Source organism: Anas acuta, chromosome Z, assembly GCF_963932015.1.
Source record: "Anas acuta chromosome Z, bAnaAcu1.1, whole genome shotgun sequence".
NCBI lineage: Eukaryota > Metazoa > Chordata > Aves > Anseriformes > Anatidae > Anas > Anas acuta.
Genome location: NC_089017.1, coordinates 58549029 through 58566928, shown reverse-complemented (window position 1 = coordinate 58566928; position 17900 = coordinate 58549029). Strand labels below are relative to the sequence as shown.

General features: G+C 37.6%; 1 protein-coding gene across 9 annotated transcripts in view; it reads right to left on the bottom strand.

Annotated features, from left to right (window-relative positions):
- The window catches only part of ZNF608 (zinc finger protein 608), a 97994-nt gene that overhangs the window by 56430 nt on the left and 23664 nt on the right, over positions 1 to 17900 (bottom strand). For all 9 annotated transcript variants that reach the window (XR_011091010.1, XR_011091012.1, XR_011091011.1 and 6 more), the window contains one exon: positions 3269 to 3524. Coding sequence is in view for 2 of the 9 variants with exons in the window: in XM_068665878.1 (XP_068521979.1) it covers positions 3269 to 3524 (256 nt within the window). In the remaining 7 variants the exon portion in view is untranslated. The remainder of the gene's footprint in view (positions 1 to 3268; positions 3525 to 17900) is intronic.

The following is a 17900-nucleotide window of genomic DNA, read 5'->3' as shown; positions in this document are numbered from 1 at the left end:
GATACGTTTTCAAGTTATTTAAACAAGGATGTTACACTGAAGAAAATGTATGCATGATACATACGTAGAAATTAAACACTACACAACTGAATAATGCAACTGAGAAATGCTCACATGATAATAGCATTCTCAGGCAATTATATTAGTAACACCACAGCTGTGGTTAGTTACAAAGCCTTGTAATAAAATATGACAGAATTCAGATACCAGCTTCACCTATACACATCTTAAGACTAAAACACTCAGTGAAGAAGTCTGATTTATTGTATCTGCCGATTAAATCAACTGAATAGGTTATCACAGAGTAAATGAAAAGAGCTGTAGTAACAACACTCTCTTAATCAGCCATTATTTTGTCTGATATCCAAGGATGTTTTTTTTTCCCCCCTTTGGAGCAATTATCTTAAAAACACGAGTAGTAAAACCAAACATCATTCTTCTTGTGACTTTGAAGAAACAATGCAACAGAACTTCAACATTCCTAAAAGAAAACTGGTTACTTCAGATACTGAAAACCTTCAAAACATGCATTCATGAGACAATATCTTCTCTTCTAGAAAGCATGTGGTGGAATTAACAAAGAGTTCTATATAAACCATTGGATTTCACCTTCCTGTACTCACTTTACCTTTTTTTTTTTCTTTCTTTCTAAATAACTATGTTCACCACATCCTTTCTGTGTTTGCATTCCGAATGCTAGCTGCTGCAGCATATGATGTCTGCTCAGCAGCACATTTGGTTCATAGTTCCCATACGCAATAGTGGTTATGCAGACATCCTACAAGCCTATTCTAATCAGCTTATGACTCATCTTCAGAGTGGCTAAATCAGATACAAAATTCAAATATCTCAAAACACAAGCCAAGGTCAGAAATTTTCATACCTTAGCTTCTTGTTGTTGGTGGTTCCCTAAAACAGCCATTGGATTTATAGACAGCTAATTAGATGTCAGTCTGCATGAATGTTTTTATTAGGCTTTGGAAACCAGTGAAGGGAGTAAATATGAAAAAAACATATGTATATCACAAAAGAAATTCGTATTTCAATTGGACATTATGAACAACAAGATGGTTTTGTATCTCACGAGCTACAATGATTTCAGTTAGAGTATTCTGGATCTACACCAATTTTAGCAAAGGTCGTGTTCTGGCCTAATTAAAGTCAGAATCGTAACTGGAGAAAATGAGTATCTGATAATCATCCTTCTGTTAAAGGCAAATAGAAGACCCATCTGCACCCTGTTTTCTAAAATTTGGCAGAAATGGCTTTATGCAAGCTGCTACATAGTTGCTTTCATGAATGTGTCAGAAAATTTGAAAACAGCTAAATATATACATATATGTGTGTCCCAAATGTCAAAACCCAATTAAAATGCAAAACCGATCATTAAGAACTAATTTTTCATAATAGAGTCTTGATTGTGAGCACTGGTTTGGAGGAAAAACAGAATACAAGTTATGATATTTTCTTCAGTTAAGCAGAGTCTGAAACAATGCAAGACCACAGTACAAACTGTACAACACAAAATCCTATCAATTATCTTCAGTCGCTAAAACTACACGCTAGCATTTAAAATCCCACTGCTTGGATCACTGTACTTATTCATAGATGTAGACTTGCCAAACAGTATTTGTAAAGCTGTGAAAACAGGCACATTCAAAACCATTACACTTAAACATGCCGTCATTGAACTCTGAGTTGTTTCAGAAAATTGTTTTAGACAAACCGGGAAAAGGTTAAGGGAGTTAATTTCTATTAAATAACAAGAGCTTTTAAACCAGTGGAGTGCTGAGAAACTGGTAAATGGAATGTCATCCTGACCAGAATGCACTTTTTTTTTTTTTTTTTAATACTTCATTTCTGGTGCCAAACCTTTAACAAGACAGGCTTCTTAAATTCAGTGGGGGTCAGAAGTTTAGTTTATTCAGCAAGAATAACACTATTAACGGCTACTGCTCTTTCATGTCACCACAGTTAACGCCCACACATTCCAACTCCGGTTAATACAGGCCAGTCAAGGAAAACTGGAGTCGCTACAGGCAGTCATCTCTGCAGGGATATTTTAAAACAGAATTTATATTGTGCTTTAAAAACAATCTAAAAGGATCAATCTACCTTATGAATCTGCTGTAGACATACAGAGAGAAAGATGGATGGATGAAAGCATATACAAGCGAGTAAATCTGACTCTATTGATTTTTGAGAGGACAGTGCAGAGCACTTTGGTGAGGTCTTATGTATCACTGCAAAGGACCAAATGCCATTAAACGTACGTCTGCAGGATGTCAGGATTTATCACGAAGCAATGCACCGCTGTATTCTTTCATTACATCCCTTAGTAAATAATCTTGTTCTCACTGTTGATGGTGGTAGACCACTAACAATTAAATGATCCTCAAAACAAACGTAAGAGTAATCAAAGGAAGACTCTCACGCAGCTCTAACTGGAGAAATCCAGTACTGTCAAAACAAAAACTGCAGTAGTTTAGGGGATACATGCAGTATTTTTAATATTAACAAGAGAATAAAAATGAGTTTTAGAAAACAAAAATGGAAAAATCTGCATATCACAGCATAATCCTCTTTCTACTTTGTTCTAAATCATAGCCAATCAACATTTAGAATTCCCTGAAGCTCTCCAGCACTCCTACTTGGCCAAATGCCTTCAAAGGGTATTAAAGAAATCAGTCTGGCTTAGATAGCACTTCTTCACCAGATGGAACATCTCTCTTAGAACAAGGATGTTTTCCTCTTAAACCACGTTTCAAACAACCAAAATGCAAATGACTATCACAGCATCAAACAGAATTTCTGAAGGGTCTCTGGGGCCTCTATTATTATATAGTGGCAGATTTTTCGATCATAGTATCTGATATCCAAAATACTCGGCTTTCTAAGTTTTCATGTGAAACATTCACATATCCACTCCTCTCACATACACTCTCCTCATGATTTGCATTTAAACAGCATATTTTTGCTATTCTGTTAGATTTTTATTCATACGCATTTCTCAATACAGAAATAGGAAACAATTCCATTGTTTATCGGGGTTACATGGCAGGTCATTTGGAAAAAGATGACTGCTTAAATAATAAAAACCTGCCATTTGTTTTTTAAAAGAAAAACCCACTAGCTTAGCTAGCAGCTGTGCCTGCCACTGTACATTATGATGTCCCAATAGACGAGCAAGCCCCCGCACAGTACCCAGGCAGAATCTCCTCCTTGTTAACATATCTAACAGACAAGCCTAATGGAAAAAACAATTTACCTTCTTCGGTTTCATGCCACACAATTCCTTCCAAGTTCACGCTGGTCCCAGGCTCACAGGGTCCAAGGCATTCGGGTTCTGTTACAACTCCAATCTCGCAAGTATTTACACCCACTGAACGAGTCCGTACCAAAAGCTGCTCGACTGGTGCTGCAATATTGGATGAAGATGGGGAAAAGTAGGAAGGCAGAATCTGAGGTGTGATACTGCTGGAAATCGGAGGTGGAGGTGCAGGCACTGTAAACAGGGGATCAACCTGAAAACAATAGACAAACTTACTATAACGATGCTGTGAGATTTAAAAAAAAAAAAAAAGCTAAAAACAAACAAAAGAAAATCCAGTTTGCTTGGACTGCATTTGCATATGCAGGGATTTGAAGTAGCATTGGTAATTTCAGTTTTATGAATTTAATTTTGTCAACATCAGCCCAAATGCTGCACATGAAAAATTATGTACAAAAATATCTATCATGCTAAACAAGGCAAATTGCTACGTTTCTACAAGACTATTCCCTGTTGTCACAGACAGCTACTATAAAATAAACGTTTTTGGGTTTTGTTTTGTTTTTAAGAAGAAAGGATTGAGGACACTTTTTTCTTGGTGCTGACAGAGACTGATTTGTGGATGGAAATTAATTTTGCAAACTGGCAACTTCATTTTCTATTTAAAGAAAAACATTTATAAAGACAGAACAAAGACACACAAATGACATTTTTTTCATCTGCATCATCGAGAAATTAGTACTTGGAACAATTCTAATACCCAAATGCCATCAAATATAATCTCTTGTCTTCCAGCCACTTAAAATGCATTAGGATCACCCACCTAACAGCTTACAGATAACATTTATGTCTTTCCACTTGAAATAACAGATGAGGACTTTTACAGGAATCTATCAAAACCATATAATATCTAAGGGCTTCCAAAACACATACATGGAAGAATACAATTTGCCAGACAATCAGCCTGTACACAGAAAACTCATATACAGTCAATGTGTCTATATGGACTTTAGAAGTTATCTTTGCTGTATGACTTTCAGCGTACCCAGTAGTACATTTTCTGTACAAGGATCTTGCCTGAGTGTTCTTAGTATTTTACTATGGTCATAAGGTCTTTTGAAACTGAAAAGATATAAGGATTGTACCCACTAAACTAGCTGAAACAATTAAATGTGCCTCCTAAAATTCATGTATGTTTGCCCTCCTGGATCATAGACACCACAGCCCAAAATCCTTCTTCAGTCTGACAATTCAGAAAGATAGCTTTCTAGCTGCTTTCAAATTGATGATTAAATGTCTTTAAGTCTAGGTTTTTAATTCTGGACCTCTGTAAGAGGGCTTAACAGGAAAGAGAAGATGACTCACTTCACACCGTCATCTAGGTCTCATTCAAATATATGTTAACATCGATCAAAGTTAATTCTGCATTGTCTTAAAGCCCAATTAGCAAATGGGAGGCAACGAGGAAAAAGTACTAAAGAGTATTTATTATCCTTCTATCACATATCCTTTGGATCACATATCAGATCACTCATCTCATGGACAGTTTTGATAATGAGAAAATATAATGGAAATCTAAAATGATAAAGGTAAATGGCCTTTGTAAAAATTAATTCTTTTGCTTTAAGCATTATTCATACAAACAGAGGGCCAACTTTTAATTGTGCATGCAGGTTCTGAGTGAGCTAAATATTAAACAAAAGCATTTGGTATGATCTTTGTATGATGAGCCTGGACTGTAATCTTGATTATACTAGAACCAGGGAGAAGACAAGAGAGACCTATAGTCACATTCTTCCCCTATAACTTTTCTTCACTTGGGAGGAGGAGCTCTTCTAATTTAAGACAGTAATAGGACTTTATATAGGCCTTTTTATTTAGGAATAATTTTCAGGTTAGAGATAGAGCAAAGCAAAGAGGAAAAAAAAAAAACAAATCAAAACACGAATACTAAAAGTATCCATCAGGTGTAAAAGCCTACTAATACCAACAAAACACTACCCAGCACAAGCAGTTACTGTGGCACAAAAACAACACAGCGTTGCAGAGATATCTTCACTCTTTACAACACCATGCTTGCAGAGTCTGAGGACAAACACACGCCCCTTGCAGTGCAGACATGAGTGCACAGATGCAAATCATGCACTAAATGGCCCCCAGGAGCAGCAACTCTCTTGCAACATCTAGCAGTAAGCGCAAAACATTGACCCGTGTGCCTGGTCCGAGGGGACACGGGCTTTGTGCTATGTGGACAGACTGCCTCATGGGGCTCTGTCAGTGTCTTGCCATCGGCGTGTACCCTGGGGTGCTGTTTGGAGGAGTACTCAGCCCTCAACCCACGTCATCACAAGCCAGAGGAGAACTGGGATCTTCAACCAGCAGGGCAGTGCAAGGGAGCCTGGTGCTTTAGGAAAGCTAAGCCTTATAAAACCTTCATAAAATGAAGAAACGCTATTGAATGGCCTGCTTCATGGTTTACGTGGTGTTTTGTAATGCTGTGCAAAATCTCCTAGTCCGCTTGCAACATCATTCTTCCATAAAACATGCTCACCAGAAAGACAGAGGAAAAAAAAAAAAAAAAAGTTTGCTATTACCAAACTAAACTAGCAAATGTTTTAAATGGATGCAGACTAAACTGGAAGATGCGTCTTCTGCTTTCCATGTCTTTTAAACGGTAAAAAGCAGCTAAAAAGAAAGCACGGATCTGACAGTGTAGCCTATCAACTTCTTTGTTACGAGTATTTGTACTTGGCTCTGGCTTATTTAGAACTGCTGATAGATGTCCATGTTTTCCACGAAAATGACTCCTACGGGACAAGGCCAAAGAGTGGCTGCTACAGAGAAAGGGGCTGCTGCTGTGCTACATCCGAGCACCAAGCCTCTGGCTGAGAACTCGGTGGACATTAACTCTCCCTGAGGTTCGTGAGAGCTGCACGAGTACGATGACCTTACTCATACCACAAAATACACGGAGCGTAAATATTGCTTCAGTTTTCCATGTTTTAAAACGACCCCATCCTGTTTGATAACCGTAATGCCAGCAGAGTGGAGTGGAGGCTCTCAGTGATAGCTGTGGTGACATGGTTGCTGTCAAGAATCCTCCAAAGGGCACTGATGCGAGCTATTAGAGGCAAAGAGGGAGGCAGGAAGGCCGCCATCTCCAGTGGAAAACAGGCACATAAGACTAACATCTGGTGGTGGCAGACTGTCAAACTGAGGAAAGTTAATGTCAAGAACAGACGCTCTGCAGTTTCTCACTGTTATTTCTGCATGATTATTCCCAGGTGTTGGTGCATACTGAGCAGTAGCCTTTCTGTTTATCACACAATCCAATATGAGAATGAAAAGCTAAATCTGAGGAGGGTTATTTACATAGATGCTCTCTTTATACACATAATCAAAGGGCTCCAGAAAAGACTGAAATATTCAAGCAATATTTTCTTCATTCACCTAATTCCAAGAGCTTTTGAGAGCTGATTAGTAACAAAGGCTACAAAGCTGGAGTGTTATTCATGGCAGCTTTCCACTGCCAAGTGTTTGATTGTATCGGAGAGCTATGGCTCTCGGTAGCAGAAAGCTCACAGAAAATGAAGAATGCCTGCCAAGCACTGTAGTCAGTGCTCCATGGAGTGCTCCTCTATCTGAACATGACAAAAAATATTTCGGTGGCAGCATGACATTAGCCTGTACATGGGAAAGGGTCTGGATAAGAGAGGAAATGCCACTCTAGCTACTTTCTAATACACAGACCTTCTAATAAACAGGCTTTTCCTTCACTTACACAGCCACTTTAGATGCTGTAATTAAATAACACTCATCAAAACTCGTCTTTCCAATGCAATGCAAGTTTCCAAAATCATGTTTGCAAATGGATATTTGATATTCTTTGCAGACAATTTCCTGCGGACCTATGGGCAATGCTGAGCGCAAAGAAGGCAGTGCACAGATTTGAGGGGACTTCCTAGATGGGCAAGCACTCAGCATCCTACTATTGCAATCAACCGTATCATACTCTGATTCCTCCAGGGGTGGAAGAATGTCAAGTCATTCTGGGACAGACTCTCATGTATTCCCATGGGAAACCCACATGAATCAAAGAGAAGCAAAATCTCAGGAACATCTACGGTCATGTGCACCATGCCATCTATTTATCTGACCAGAAACAAATTCACAGTATTGCTCAAAGTAAACTCCCTTCTCAGAGAGATTTACGCAGATAACATTTAATCATACTACCACATGAATGTATTCTATATCTATTCATATCTATGTCCCATCCGTGGAGGCATTCAAAGTCAGGCTGGATGCGGCTTTGGGCAGCCTGCTCTAGTGGTTGGTAACCCTGCCTGGAGCAGGGGGGTTGAAACTAGATGATCTTTAAGGTCCTTTTCAACCCAGGCCACTCTACGATTCAATGATTTACTTCAAGAATTTACTTCATTCATTTCAACTTTGAAAACTTTCAGAGGGCATCTGTCTAAAGCGTGAAATGTCTCTGTCATAGTCATAAAATGACAACAAGTAAATAGCTGCCACACAGCCAGGCCATGTGATGTGAACCACTGAAGTGTGCAATCACATCTAGAGCCATGAAAGTATGTGTAGTTTTGCCTCACTAATGAAGATACATCTTTGAAGATAAATTTTAATGAAGATAGAGTCTACTGGCATAAGACCATACAGGGTCATACGCCACCCCAGTGTCACCCACCACGTGATTCTGAAATGCACATGACAAAAGCCATTCAATCCATCTACCAATATACAGACCAGAGAAAAGTCCAGGTTTAAGAAGCAACTTTAAGGCTCAGGATAACCTCTTGCAAGAAATTATTGCCTTCTAAATTGAGTAACATTTACTACAGGCATTGCCAAGTGGGAATGTCTGCAGTAGGAGAAACAATGCAAGAAGAACCTCTTCCAGACGTAATTTGGGGTACACCTAAAAAACAAAGACTGCCTCTTTGCAAAACTAAATCAGTCCTTAAAAAAGACACCAATGGAAGACTGAAAGAAATGAGAAACCTCCAACCTTGAATACTGACAAGATCTTTAGTGTTATTATTACTCCACATGTCTGAAATGAAAAGCAGGAAATAAAGGAAATCAGGCCTATATGAAAGTCTTGCTTCTCACCAAATTGCTTTTCCTAGATTTCACAGTATAGGAGAGATTACCTTGTTTTTATATAAAGTATGCCTGCTCTACCTTAATGCTCTAAAGCAACAATGACCTTAGAAGACCTCATTCTAATCTGATTTATGATGTTGTGAATGAGAAGTAATTCTAATGAAATCAATGAAAACTACTTTGAAAGAAAACAAATGTGGGAGAATCTGACATGGAAAAAATGTTGGTGTGCTCTGGAGTGTGTCTGCCCTTCTCAACATCTCACATAACCCTTTCCCCACGAGAACTTACGTCTAAAACATAAAGCTAGTCTTTCATATTCTAGTCTGTTATCTTATGCATATTTGTTACCCTGTAACAAAAATGACCTCCATAAAGAATATTGGTTTTATCTGAAAAATACCAGTTAGATCTCAATTTAGTATTTCTTTCATTCAAACTCACTCAAGAAGCCATGAAGAAGAATTTTTACTCTGTACTTAACAGAACTGATGTTTATTGTTGTTTGTTTGTTGTTGTGTTTTGTTTTTTTTTTTAAATAGTACTAAATTGTTCCCAGAAGTAATTATACCTTTGAAACATTGGTTAATAATAAAGATGCTGTATTTATTAAAACATACTTACTGGCTAATATAGGCATTTTAGGAAAACAAGTTTTCTATATCAAATTATTGGGGAAAAGGTCAGTGTTGTAAAAAACATGTTTAGAATATAGGAAAGAATAAGACACATGTAGAGATCTATTACAAACCTTACATGCAACATACAGGACAGTCAGAGGTAGTAAGGAAATTAGTGAAATTAGTTATTTTGGTCAACTTATTTGAGAATCACAGGAGCTTGAATATTAAGGAAGAATGAAGGAAATTCAGACTGACTAAATTGCATCCAAATTTTAGACTTAAATTCTCAATTCCAGAATAATCCATAAAATATGCTTTCCCAATATTGTAGTATATTGACAAGAAATCCAAGATGTAATTGTGTTAAACTGAATAACACAAGTAGCATCTAAATAGAGACTCTAAGTATTTCCTGTACTTAAAGTGAACTTCTCCACTGAACTCAACTGAAAGCTGGGGAAGGAAAAAAAAAAGAAGAAAAAAATAAAAAGAAAGAAAGAAACTGAAAGGACATTAAGGGAAAATAGCCCCTTTTTTCCCCATACATTATCACATCACTAACATCTGGAATAACTTCTGTATTCTGAATATGAAGCCAAAAAAAATCCACTTAAAACTCTTACATTATTTTCTGTAATGGGAAAAAAATACTGCTTCTATTCAAGTTTTTATATGCCACTCCAAGTAACTGCTAAAGAAGCAAACACAGTCCTGCAAAGACAGTACCTTTTGATAGTTATGTACTCTTTATGCATGCAGACCTTAAGCCCTTCTCACTCTGGACAGCACTGTATCTTTGGCTGTTCCACCAATACTATACAGGTAATATTTCTTAGGACAGCACTAACATACAATGAAGAGCATGATGAGAACTGAAAGCTTTAAGTAGGGTTTAGTGCAGAGAAAATGGTGCCGAACACCAGGCGTGGAAGCCACCTTGTCCTCTCTTGTACCTCCTGTTCTAGCTCAGATGCTTGGGATTTCCCAGCGACTTTCACCCATTTTACTGTGGGAAAGATGAGCATTTGACAGCTGCCAGAGATAGCCTTCTGCCAAGGGCTGCATCTGTGAAAAACTGTATGTCAACTCAAACGTTTGGCAGAGGCCTGGGAGGATGCCCAGATCACCACCTGCAGTTTTCTAGTGAAGACATTTCTCCTCTTTCAGCCCGAGAACACCACACTCATTGAGATAACTTTGCCCATAGGTCTCTAGAGCAGCCTTCTCCACTGCAAGTTGGTTTCTCCTACTCAGCAGCTCAGCCTGCACTTCCAGTCTTCAGTCACCACACGGCTGTTTTGCTAAGCCTTAACAGAGAACAAACAGCACTGAACCTCTCTCAAGATCCCTGTGTTGTCCACAGGGACACACACTGTTCCACTCATCAAGAAAGGACATTTCTGTGAACTGCTTGGATTCACAGAGCGTGCACAAGATGATCTCCAGTACCAGACAGTGTCATGTGACCAAATATGGTAAAAATCCAGGCACTGATATTTCCTAGTAAGGGATTAGGTATAGCTGTTTCTAGTTTTGTGACCATTTGGAAGAGGTAAACTATGACAATGATGGTTTTTGTCTAAACAAAATGACAATCACTGCTTCTTCACAAGTGTTTGCTTGACTCAACCCTGAAAAACATAAGGTATTTCCTTAGGGAAATGCATTGTACTGTTGCATTTCTTTTCAGGTTTTCATTCCCTCTCCAAGCAAATCTTACCACAACCCTACGACCCTGCAGCAGCAGTTAACAAGATTAACAAAAGATGGTTTCAGTTAGTCAACAGTGTCACTGCAGCTCTGGTGGAAGATCTGCCCTTGCAGCAATTCCAGTAGGGATACAAAGAATCAATCTAGTTTGGTCATTTTTGTTTCCAGGAATCTGCATTGCATAATCCGGACTAAAGCAAGACTCTGAAGAGAGCAAGAGAACCTTTAGTCAGGCTTCTTCACACTTCATTGACTTCCTGTACATTGATATGCCAGCATTACATTTTTTGTTTCCTTCTACCCATTTCTTGACTACTCTCCTTCGTGAGTTTGAAGCCTATACATTGTGATTCAGGCTGCTGATTCTTCAGTTCATTAATTCACCTCTATAATCCTCAAACAAAGAACTAAACTTCCCTGATGGTCTATGTATACAAAAACCTTTTATTTGTCTAACTAGATTCTTACAGACGATGTTTTTAGCGTGTTCTGAATATTAATCGTTTCACTTCATGGACCTGTATTTATCTGTGTCTACTGACCCCAAAACTTCTAACTTAGCTAGACCTTAGATGAGACAGGTGAATCTTCCTACAATATTGTCTTAGGTATCTCACTTGGGCTTTTGCATAGAATGTAGGATCCTGCCTTGGTTAGTTCTGCTCTCTCTCTCATACAACATTTCATGGTATTAGCTATAAACACTACAAAGCATCTGATACCACGCCCCAATACTATCTAAAGAACAAGTCATTATTACTGTCTTTAAGAATGGGACAGATGCATTTATGATTTTTCAGCAGCTCACTGAAGAAAACAGTTTTAAAATGACCTTTCAGCTTCCAATTTCAGCCTGGTAATTCTACTGAAAAGGAAGCTGAATCATTATTATTTAGCTATCCCTACAACTACGTGCTGTTGGAGAATTACAGTTAATAATAATAAAGTCTTACTCTCAAAGTAAAAAATAATAAAAAAGAACAAAAAAAAAAAACAAAACAACCAATTCTCCATCTCTCCCAATTTGGAATATTTACAATCTCTTAGGGAAAGTCAATTTATTGTAACACTTTTTTTTTTTTTTTTCCCTTTCAACTGGTGTATATCTTTACTCTGGTGTAAATCCAGAGTAGTTCCACTGAAGCAAAACTAATGGCAGAATTTGGATTGCAGTGTTTGTTTTTACCAGCTACAGGGGTAATCAGCATTTCAAGTAATTTTTTATGTGAAGATTTTTAAGAGGAAATAATCCTTGTGAGGAGGAAACTGCTAATACTTATTTCATTCAGAATGCATTTTTTTCCTCTTTCTACACTGAATATGGCACTGACACAAAGTGTCCAATAATCCTTAATGAAACTAAAGGATTAAATTTGCAATATGAAGACAAATATAAGATCTGCAGTTAACACTGAAGACTTCTGTAAATTTACTTACCTACTTGCCTCAGTTTTGAGACAATTCAGTCTTGGCAGAGAGTAGAAACCTAGGTTTAGCATTCTTTTAAGTCTTTTTTCATGAAACTATCTACACTATAGGCACCAAATCATCTGGTTACATGCCCTGGAACAGACAGCTGAAGCCTACTCTTCCTGTGGCTTAACAGCAGGCAACCTTGAGATGCCTCTTCTCATGTCCCTACCTCGAAGACATTTTTTCCTACCGATTTTACCTTAGTACCCAGGGATCCTCATTAGCATGTTCTCTAAGCACCCAGCACAGACAAAAGTTTACGTTTGCAGACTTTCAGCAAAGGCTTATCATTTCTGTCTTGCTGAGAAAGAACAGAGCCATGGAAAGGACATGGTTTCACTCCACAAATTCCAGATACCATTACTGAAACACCTTGTGCTTCAGCACATCAGTCTAACCTTTAACTTCCCCCTTTCACACGCTGTCTCATAGACTATTTTACAGTCTAGCAGTGATCAACAACTGCTGCAAATGAAGCTTCCTTTCTGTTCAAATAGCAGAGGAAAGCATTAGCTCAAATATTCCACATTTTATGTGGCATTCTACAGTCACCTTCTATTCTCTGCTCTGCCTGAATTGTACACATGCTTTTTACTCTGTTCACTGCATGATGAATTTATAACAAAAAGAAACATTTCTGTGCATGATAGAAACTCAAATATTTTGTTCAACTGAAATAAAGAATAAAACTAATCTAAGCTGTCATGAAATCATGAAACGCCCCTGGCAGTTCTATCAAAGTATATAGACATGTACAGATCCTTTGAAGAAATGAAACTGCAGTTTATCAAGTGTGATTTATAAGCAACACAGATTTAGCTAGGAGATAACACTGCTGTCTAATCATTAGTAGTCAGACAACAGCCATGTGAACACATCAATTATGGGCCACTGCCAAAAGCCCTTGAGATCCCAGAGATTAACAGCCAATCCTCTGTTTTACAAGCTTACATCAAAAAGAATATTAATAAGAGGAGGGGCGATGTGAAAGCTTGTCAGAGTAATTCACGCACTAAAACAAGGCATTTTTCCCTTTGCTCTGCCTTGAACTGGTCCATGAAAAAAGCTGGCATCAGCTACAAAGCGCAAAGCTGCCAATTTCTCAGAAAATGTTTTTCATTAACATATGGGAAGTTGTAAAAGGCTGCAAAAGCTCTATTTGGTGGATAAAGGCGACAACTTCTATGCATTCCTTTCCTGAATGTATCAATTATACAACCTCAATCATTATTCAGATATTTGGAAATGAACATCCACGCACAGGAGTGTTTGATGGCTTCTCTCTCAAAACCAGAGCCATTTACTATTATAAACAAATTAGCCAGCCTTACAGGCATCCATTTACTCTGTCTCACTAATGACTTACAAAAGCTAAAGCAGAAATACTACCAAATCAGGTTCACTTCAGTCTTCAAAGGTGTGGGAAAAGATCCCACAAATGTGCCTTTCTTTCTGACTTGTATGCAGCGTGGCTGACAAGAGGTTTATTTTTCTTCCAAGCAAATGAAGAGAAACAACATGAGAATACAGGAAGACAAAAGCAGCTACGTCTCTGTAAAAATGCAAACATGGCTATTGAGATGGACCTAAACAAGCCTACCACTGGCGTTTCAAATGCTGCAAAATGAACTGCCTGAAAGCACAGCATGCTGCATGGCACCAGGTTCTCAAAGATCTATCGCCCATGGATTAGCAGCTGACAGAATTTTAGAAATACTTTGTATGTTATCCTAGACATGGTTTGGGAACATGTCCACTGTTTTCAAAGAAAAGATTCTCTCTGATACATGTCCAAAAAAGATGTATGTCTTTTTTATGTCTAGTAGGGACTCCATGCTGTGAGAGGCCACCTTCAAAAAACCTAAGTCTTTAATTTTAGTGTATTCTCTTGTGTTTCATCTCTATTATTTTACGAGGACTGCCAATTTTGAGATGATTGTGTATTAGCTGCTTAAAAGCTAACCTGGGAAAACATTTATTGGGGAGATGTCATCTAAACCAATTGCTAACCTTCATAAGAGTAACATAAAATAGGAAAGTGATTCAGCCATGGTGAATGAAATATAAGCTGATGAAATACAAGAAGAAAAAAAAACTTCTTTTTTTTAAATGAAAATATGTTAGATTTATTAAGAGGCCGTGTTCTTGTTCAGCTGGCCGAGACAGGAAATTTATCTTCCAAGCATTCTCTCACATTGTTTTCAATTTTGCATGAACTAATGCAGACTAATACCAAATGTGGAACTTGGCGTGCCAAGTGGCATGAGTAAGGTTTGACAGGAGTAGCCTTCCAACATCTAGCAAATTACAGAGAGAGACTTTATTTATTTTTAGACTGAGTTCAAAGAAGCATCAAGATGTTCTAAATTTTCAACTTAAAGACATCATTTACGGAGAGTGATGAGCAGTCTGTGTACAAGTCTTGGACACCCCAAATGCCTCAAATCAGGCAATTAAGGATCTCTTAAATCATTGTTGGAAAAAAAAAAAAAAAAAAAAAACAGTTTAAGGGCACAAACAAATAATATGGTGCCTGGATCAGCTGGGTCTTAACAGAAGAGTAGAAAGAGTTTAACTGACTCATGACTTTTAGATTTGCTCCTGCTATGCCTCCTAACATGCTATCAATAAATTCAGGGTGCAATAGCTAGTGAAAACAAAAATTTTCATAAACCAAGTGCAAGGCAGAACTTAAATCAAGTAACCCATTTTTGGTGGTGATCCTGCACAAATGCTCTGCGGGTTTTACATTCTACAGTTCTCAAGGAAGTGTGAAAATGAGATAGATAGGAGTGCTGTAAAACATGGAATGCTTGAGAAGATAATAGTTGGATGATATCCCCAACACTGAGCTCCTGATGATGCATAACGGCAGAATCTTTCTTCCAAGCAACACTGGCTTCTGTTCAAATTCACTTTTAGAAAGTCGCTGATACACTGGTTTTCAGCACTGTGTCAGGCTCTAAACACTTATTTGATTTAAGACAGTGTTAATGACTTAGATAATCACACAGTTTTATAGTTCTATAATGTACTGTGCTATAAAAATTAAACCAGTGTTTATTACACCTCTGCTACTTTTACTTTCCTTCTTATTGCACCAACTCTTAAATGAGTTAAAGCAAATACTGTACAACAATAAAACATAAAAAGTGCACTGGTTGACAACGGTTCCCAATATGTAATATGGTATTTTAGTTCAAAGCCTACTCTCAAAGTAGTTCCAAACACTACTTTCAGATATCAAAAATGACAACATTCTTAATTCAATTTTGAAGGAGCTATCCAGTCTGAAAATGTAGAAAACACTATCAACACTTAATTACCTTAAAGTGATACACATTAAAAATGGAATTACCTGGCTTGTAGTACTTTAGGTAACTAAAATGTAATTAGATTGGATGGCTACTGTATTTATTTACTGCTGGAATTTCATTCCTGGCAGACACTAGAAACAATGTAGTCATCTTTCCTTTTCATGTTTGAAATGGTTGAAACACAATTCAATCTGTGTTTCTGCAAAATTATAGGTTTTTACATAGTCTCTTTGATGCCAACAAAATATTTATGTGACAGATCCTGATACTGTACTGTTAAAAATGCATTGAGAATAAAGCTTCCTTTATCACCTCAGTATCAATATGACTAATGGTCAACCAGAAAAAAAAAAAAAAAAAAAAATGACTGCATGATACCCAAAGACATGCTTGTATGTTGAGGACAGAGAAATGAGAAAAATGAACACCAAAAATAACCTTGGAAAATATGTGAGAAGTCATCTGCGGCAGAGATAGGGTCAGTGGATCTTTGAATACAAGCACAGAACTTCATACACACGCTTACACTGAAAACTAACATTTCTATTTAAAAAAGGGGCAAAAAAAAACAAAACTCTTCAATCTCAGTATACATAACACAGAAAATTCTTCACTCTCACATGGCAAAGGAAAAGGTATTTACTCTACCTTAGTCTGGATTAGTTTGAGTATTTACTTAAGACTGACCACTTGCTTTCATTACCGTTCAAAATTAGAAGAGAATCACCGAGCATTCTATTGAAATTAGTGTAACAACACTTAAAGTCTGCATAGTATTTGTTGCTGCCTGAAAAATGGATATAGCACCTGTCCCAAAACCAATGATATTAATTCACCCACCCAAATCATGTTAAAGAGTCTGATGATAATGCAGGAATGGATGCTGTCAGTGCTTATGGCATAGTATGACTACGTTGCATGCCATGGTGCCATCAATTTCCTTTGTGGTTCTAAAACTTTGAAAGGCTGAAATAAAAGACATACTTATCTGGGTCTGAATTTAGGCTCTAAAAGCCTCTTCAGATGGAGCTATTCAGTATGGAGATATATTGGTAATGTTCAGTAACTTCATAATCTTTCCATCTCAATTTCACTGTCTATAAAATGGCGGCAGCATTGCTATTATGAAGCTTATCACCAGCCTGCATACTATATTTAATTAGAACTTAAAACACAGACCTGATGGCAGATTTTCAGAATATCTCACGAATCGAAACAACAGGCCAGATGTTCAAAAGAACAAAGCACGCTGGGTGCACGGCTTCCCCTCAGATTCTCTTATAATGGCAAAGGTAGGTGCTAGATTGTTGAAAAATCTTACCATAGCTGTAGGTGTTAACCACATAAAAACCTGCCTTTCAGAAATGAACTCCTAATGACTACTTTGCTTTGAGATCCTTGGAAGAAGAATGAAAGAAACAAGCATTGAACTATTTAGACTTAATTCCTCTTTTCATTGCCATAAAAGGAATCTGGAATTTGGTCTTCCATCTGTTTGGGGGCAAGGAAGAGACTGTTTCTTGGCTTGCTTTTTCCTTAGTATCACACAGAAAGTCTTCTGTGTTGTTTTTTTTTTGCACCCATTCGTTCGAAGTAAAATGAAGAATGAAGAATAGAGATCGAGCAGGATGCCAGTGGATAAATATGACAAATTAAGCTACGCTTCCTTCTCCCACACACAAGCCTTCAGCTTAGTCCAGCACATCACAACAGCACAACAGAGGAGAATGTATTGGCTTTTTCTGCTACACTCACATTTGCATGAAAAGGAGCAGTCAAATGAAAATTAAGCACTTAAACAGCTTAAAAAGCACTGGTTCAGAATACTGTACTTCAATAAAACATTCATTGTTATTCAATGCTTGGCAAATGACATTGCCATCAAATACTAGTAGAAGAACCGTGAAGAATAAATGCTATCTGAAAAAGAGGCTTGTACTTATGCAGCGCTAATGACCATCTAAAAGAGCGATTCTGCATGGTTACATCCTCTTTTAGATTCGCAGCTGCAGTTTCACAAGAGCAGCCATACATCATAATCTGGAGCCATTTTAGGCTACCCTTGTGCTTTAAAGAGCAGTATGGGCAGCAGAGAATTCCTAATCTGCAGAGCAAAACTCCAATCAGTAACAAGTTTATTTAACTGCAACGACTGAGGATTTTAATGCTCCGCTCGTTGTAACAGCAGAGACAAACAGGAAAGAGATCTCCACATTTAGCTTCATTAGAGAGTAAACATTCTCATTATTAGATTTCATTCTAATTAATTATAACAGTGGCACAGAGTAGTACATAAGCCATATCTTTAAAAAGGTCAGATAACTGTATATTTTAAGACTGTAATACTTACATTTTAATTACTGTTTAATTTGTTTA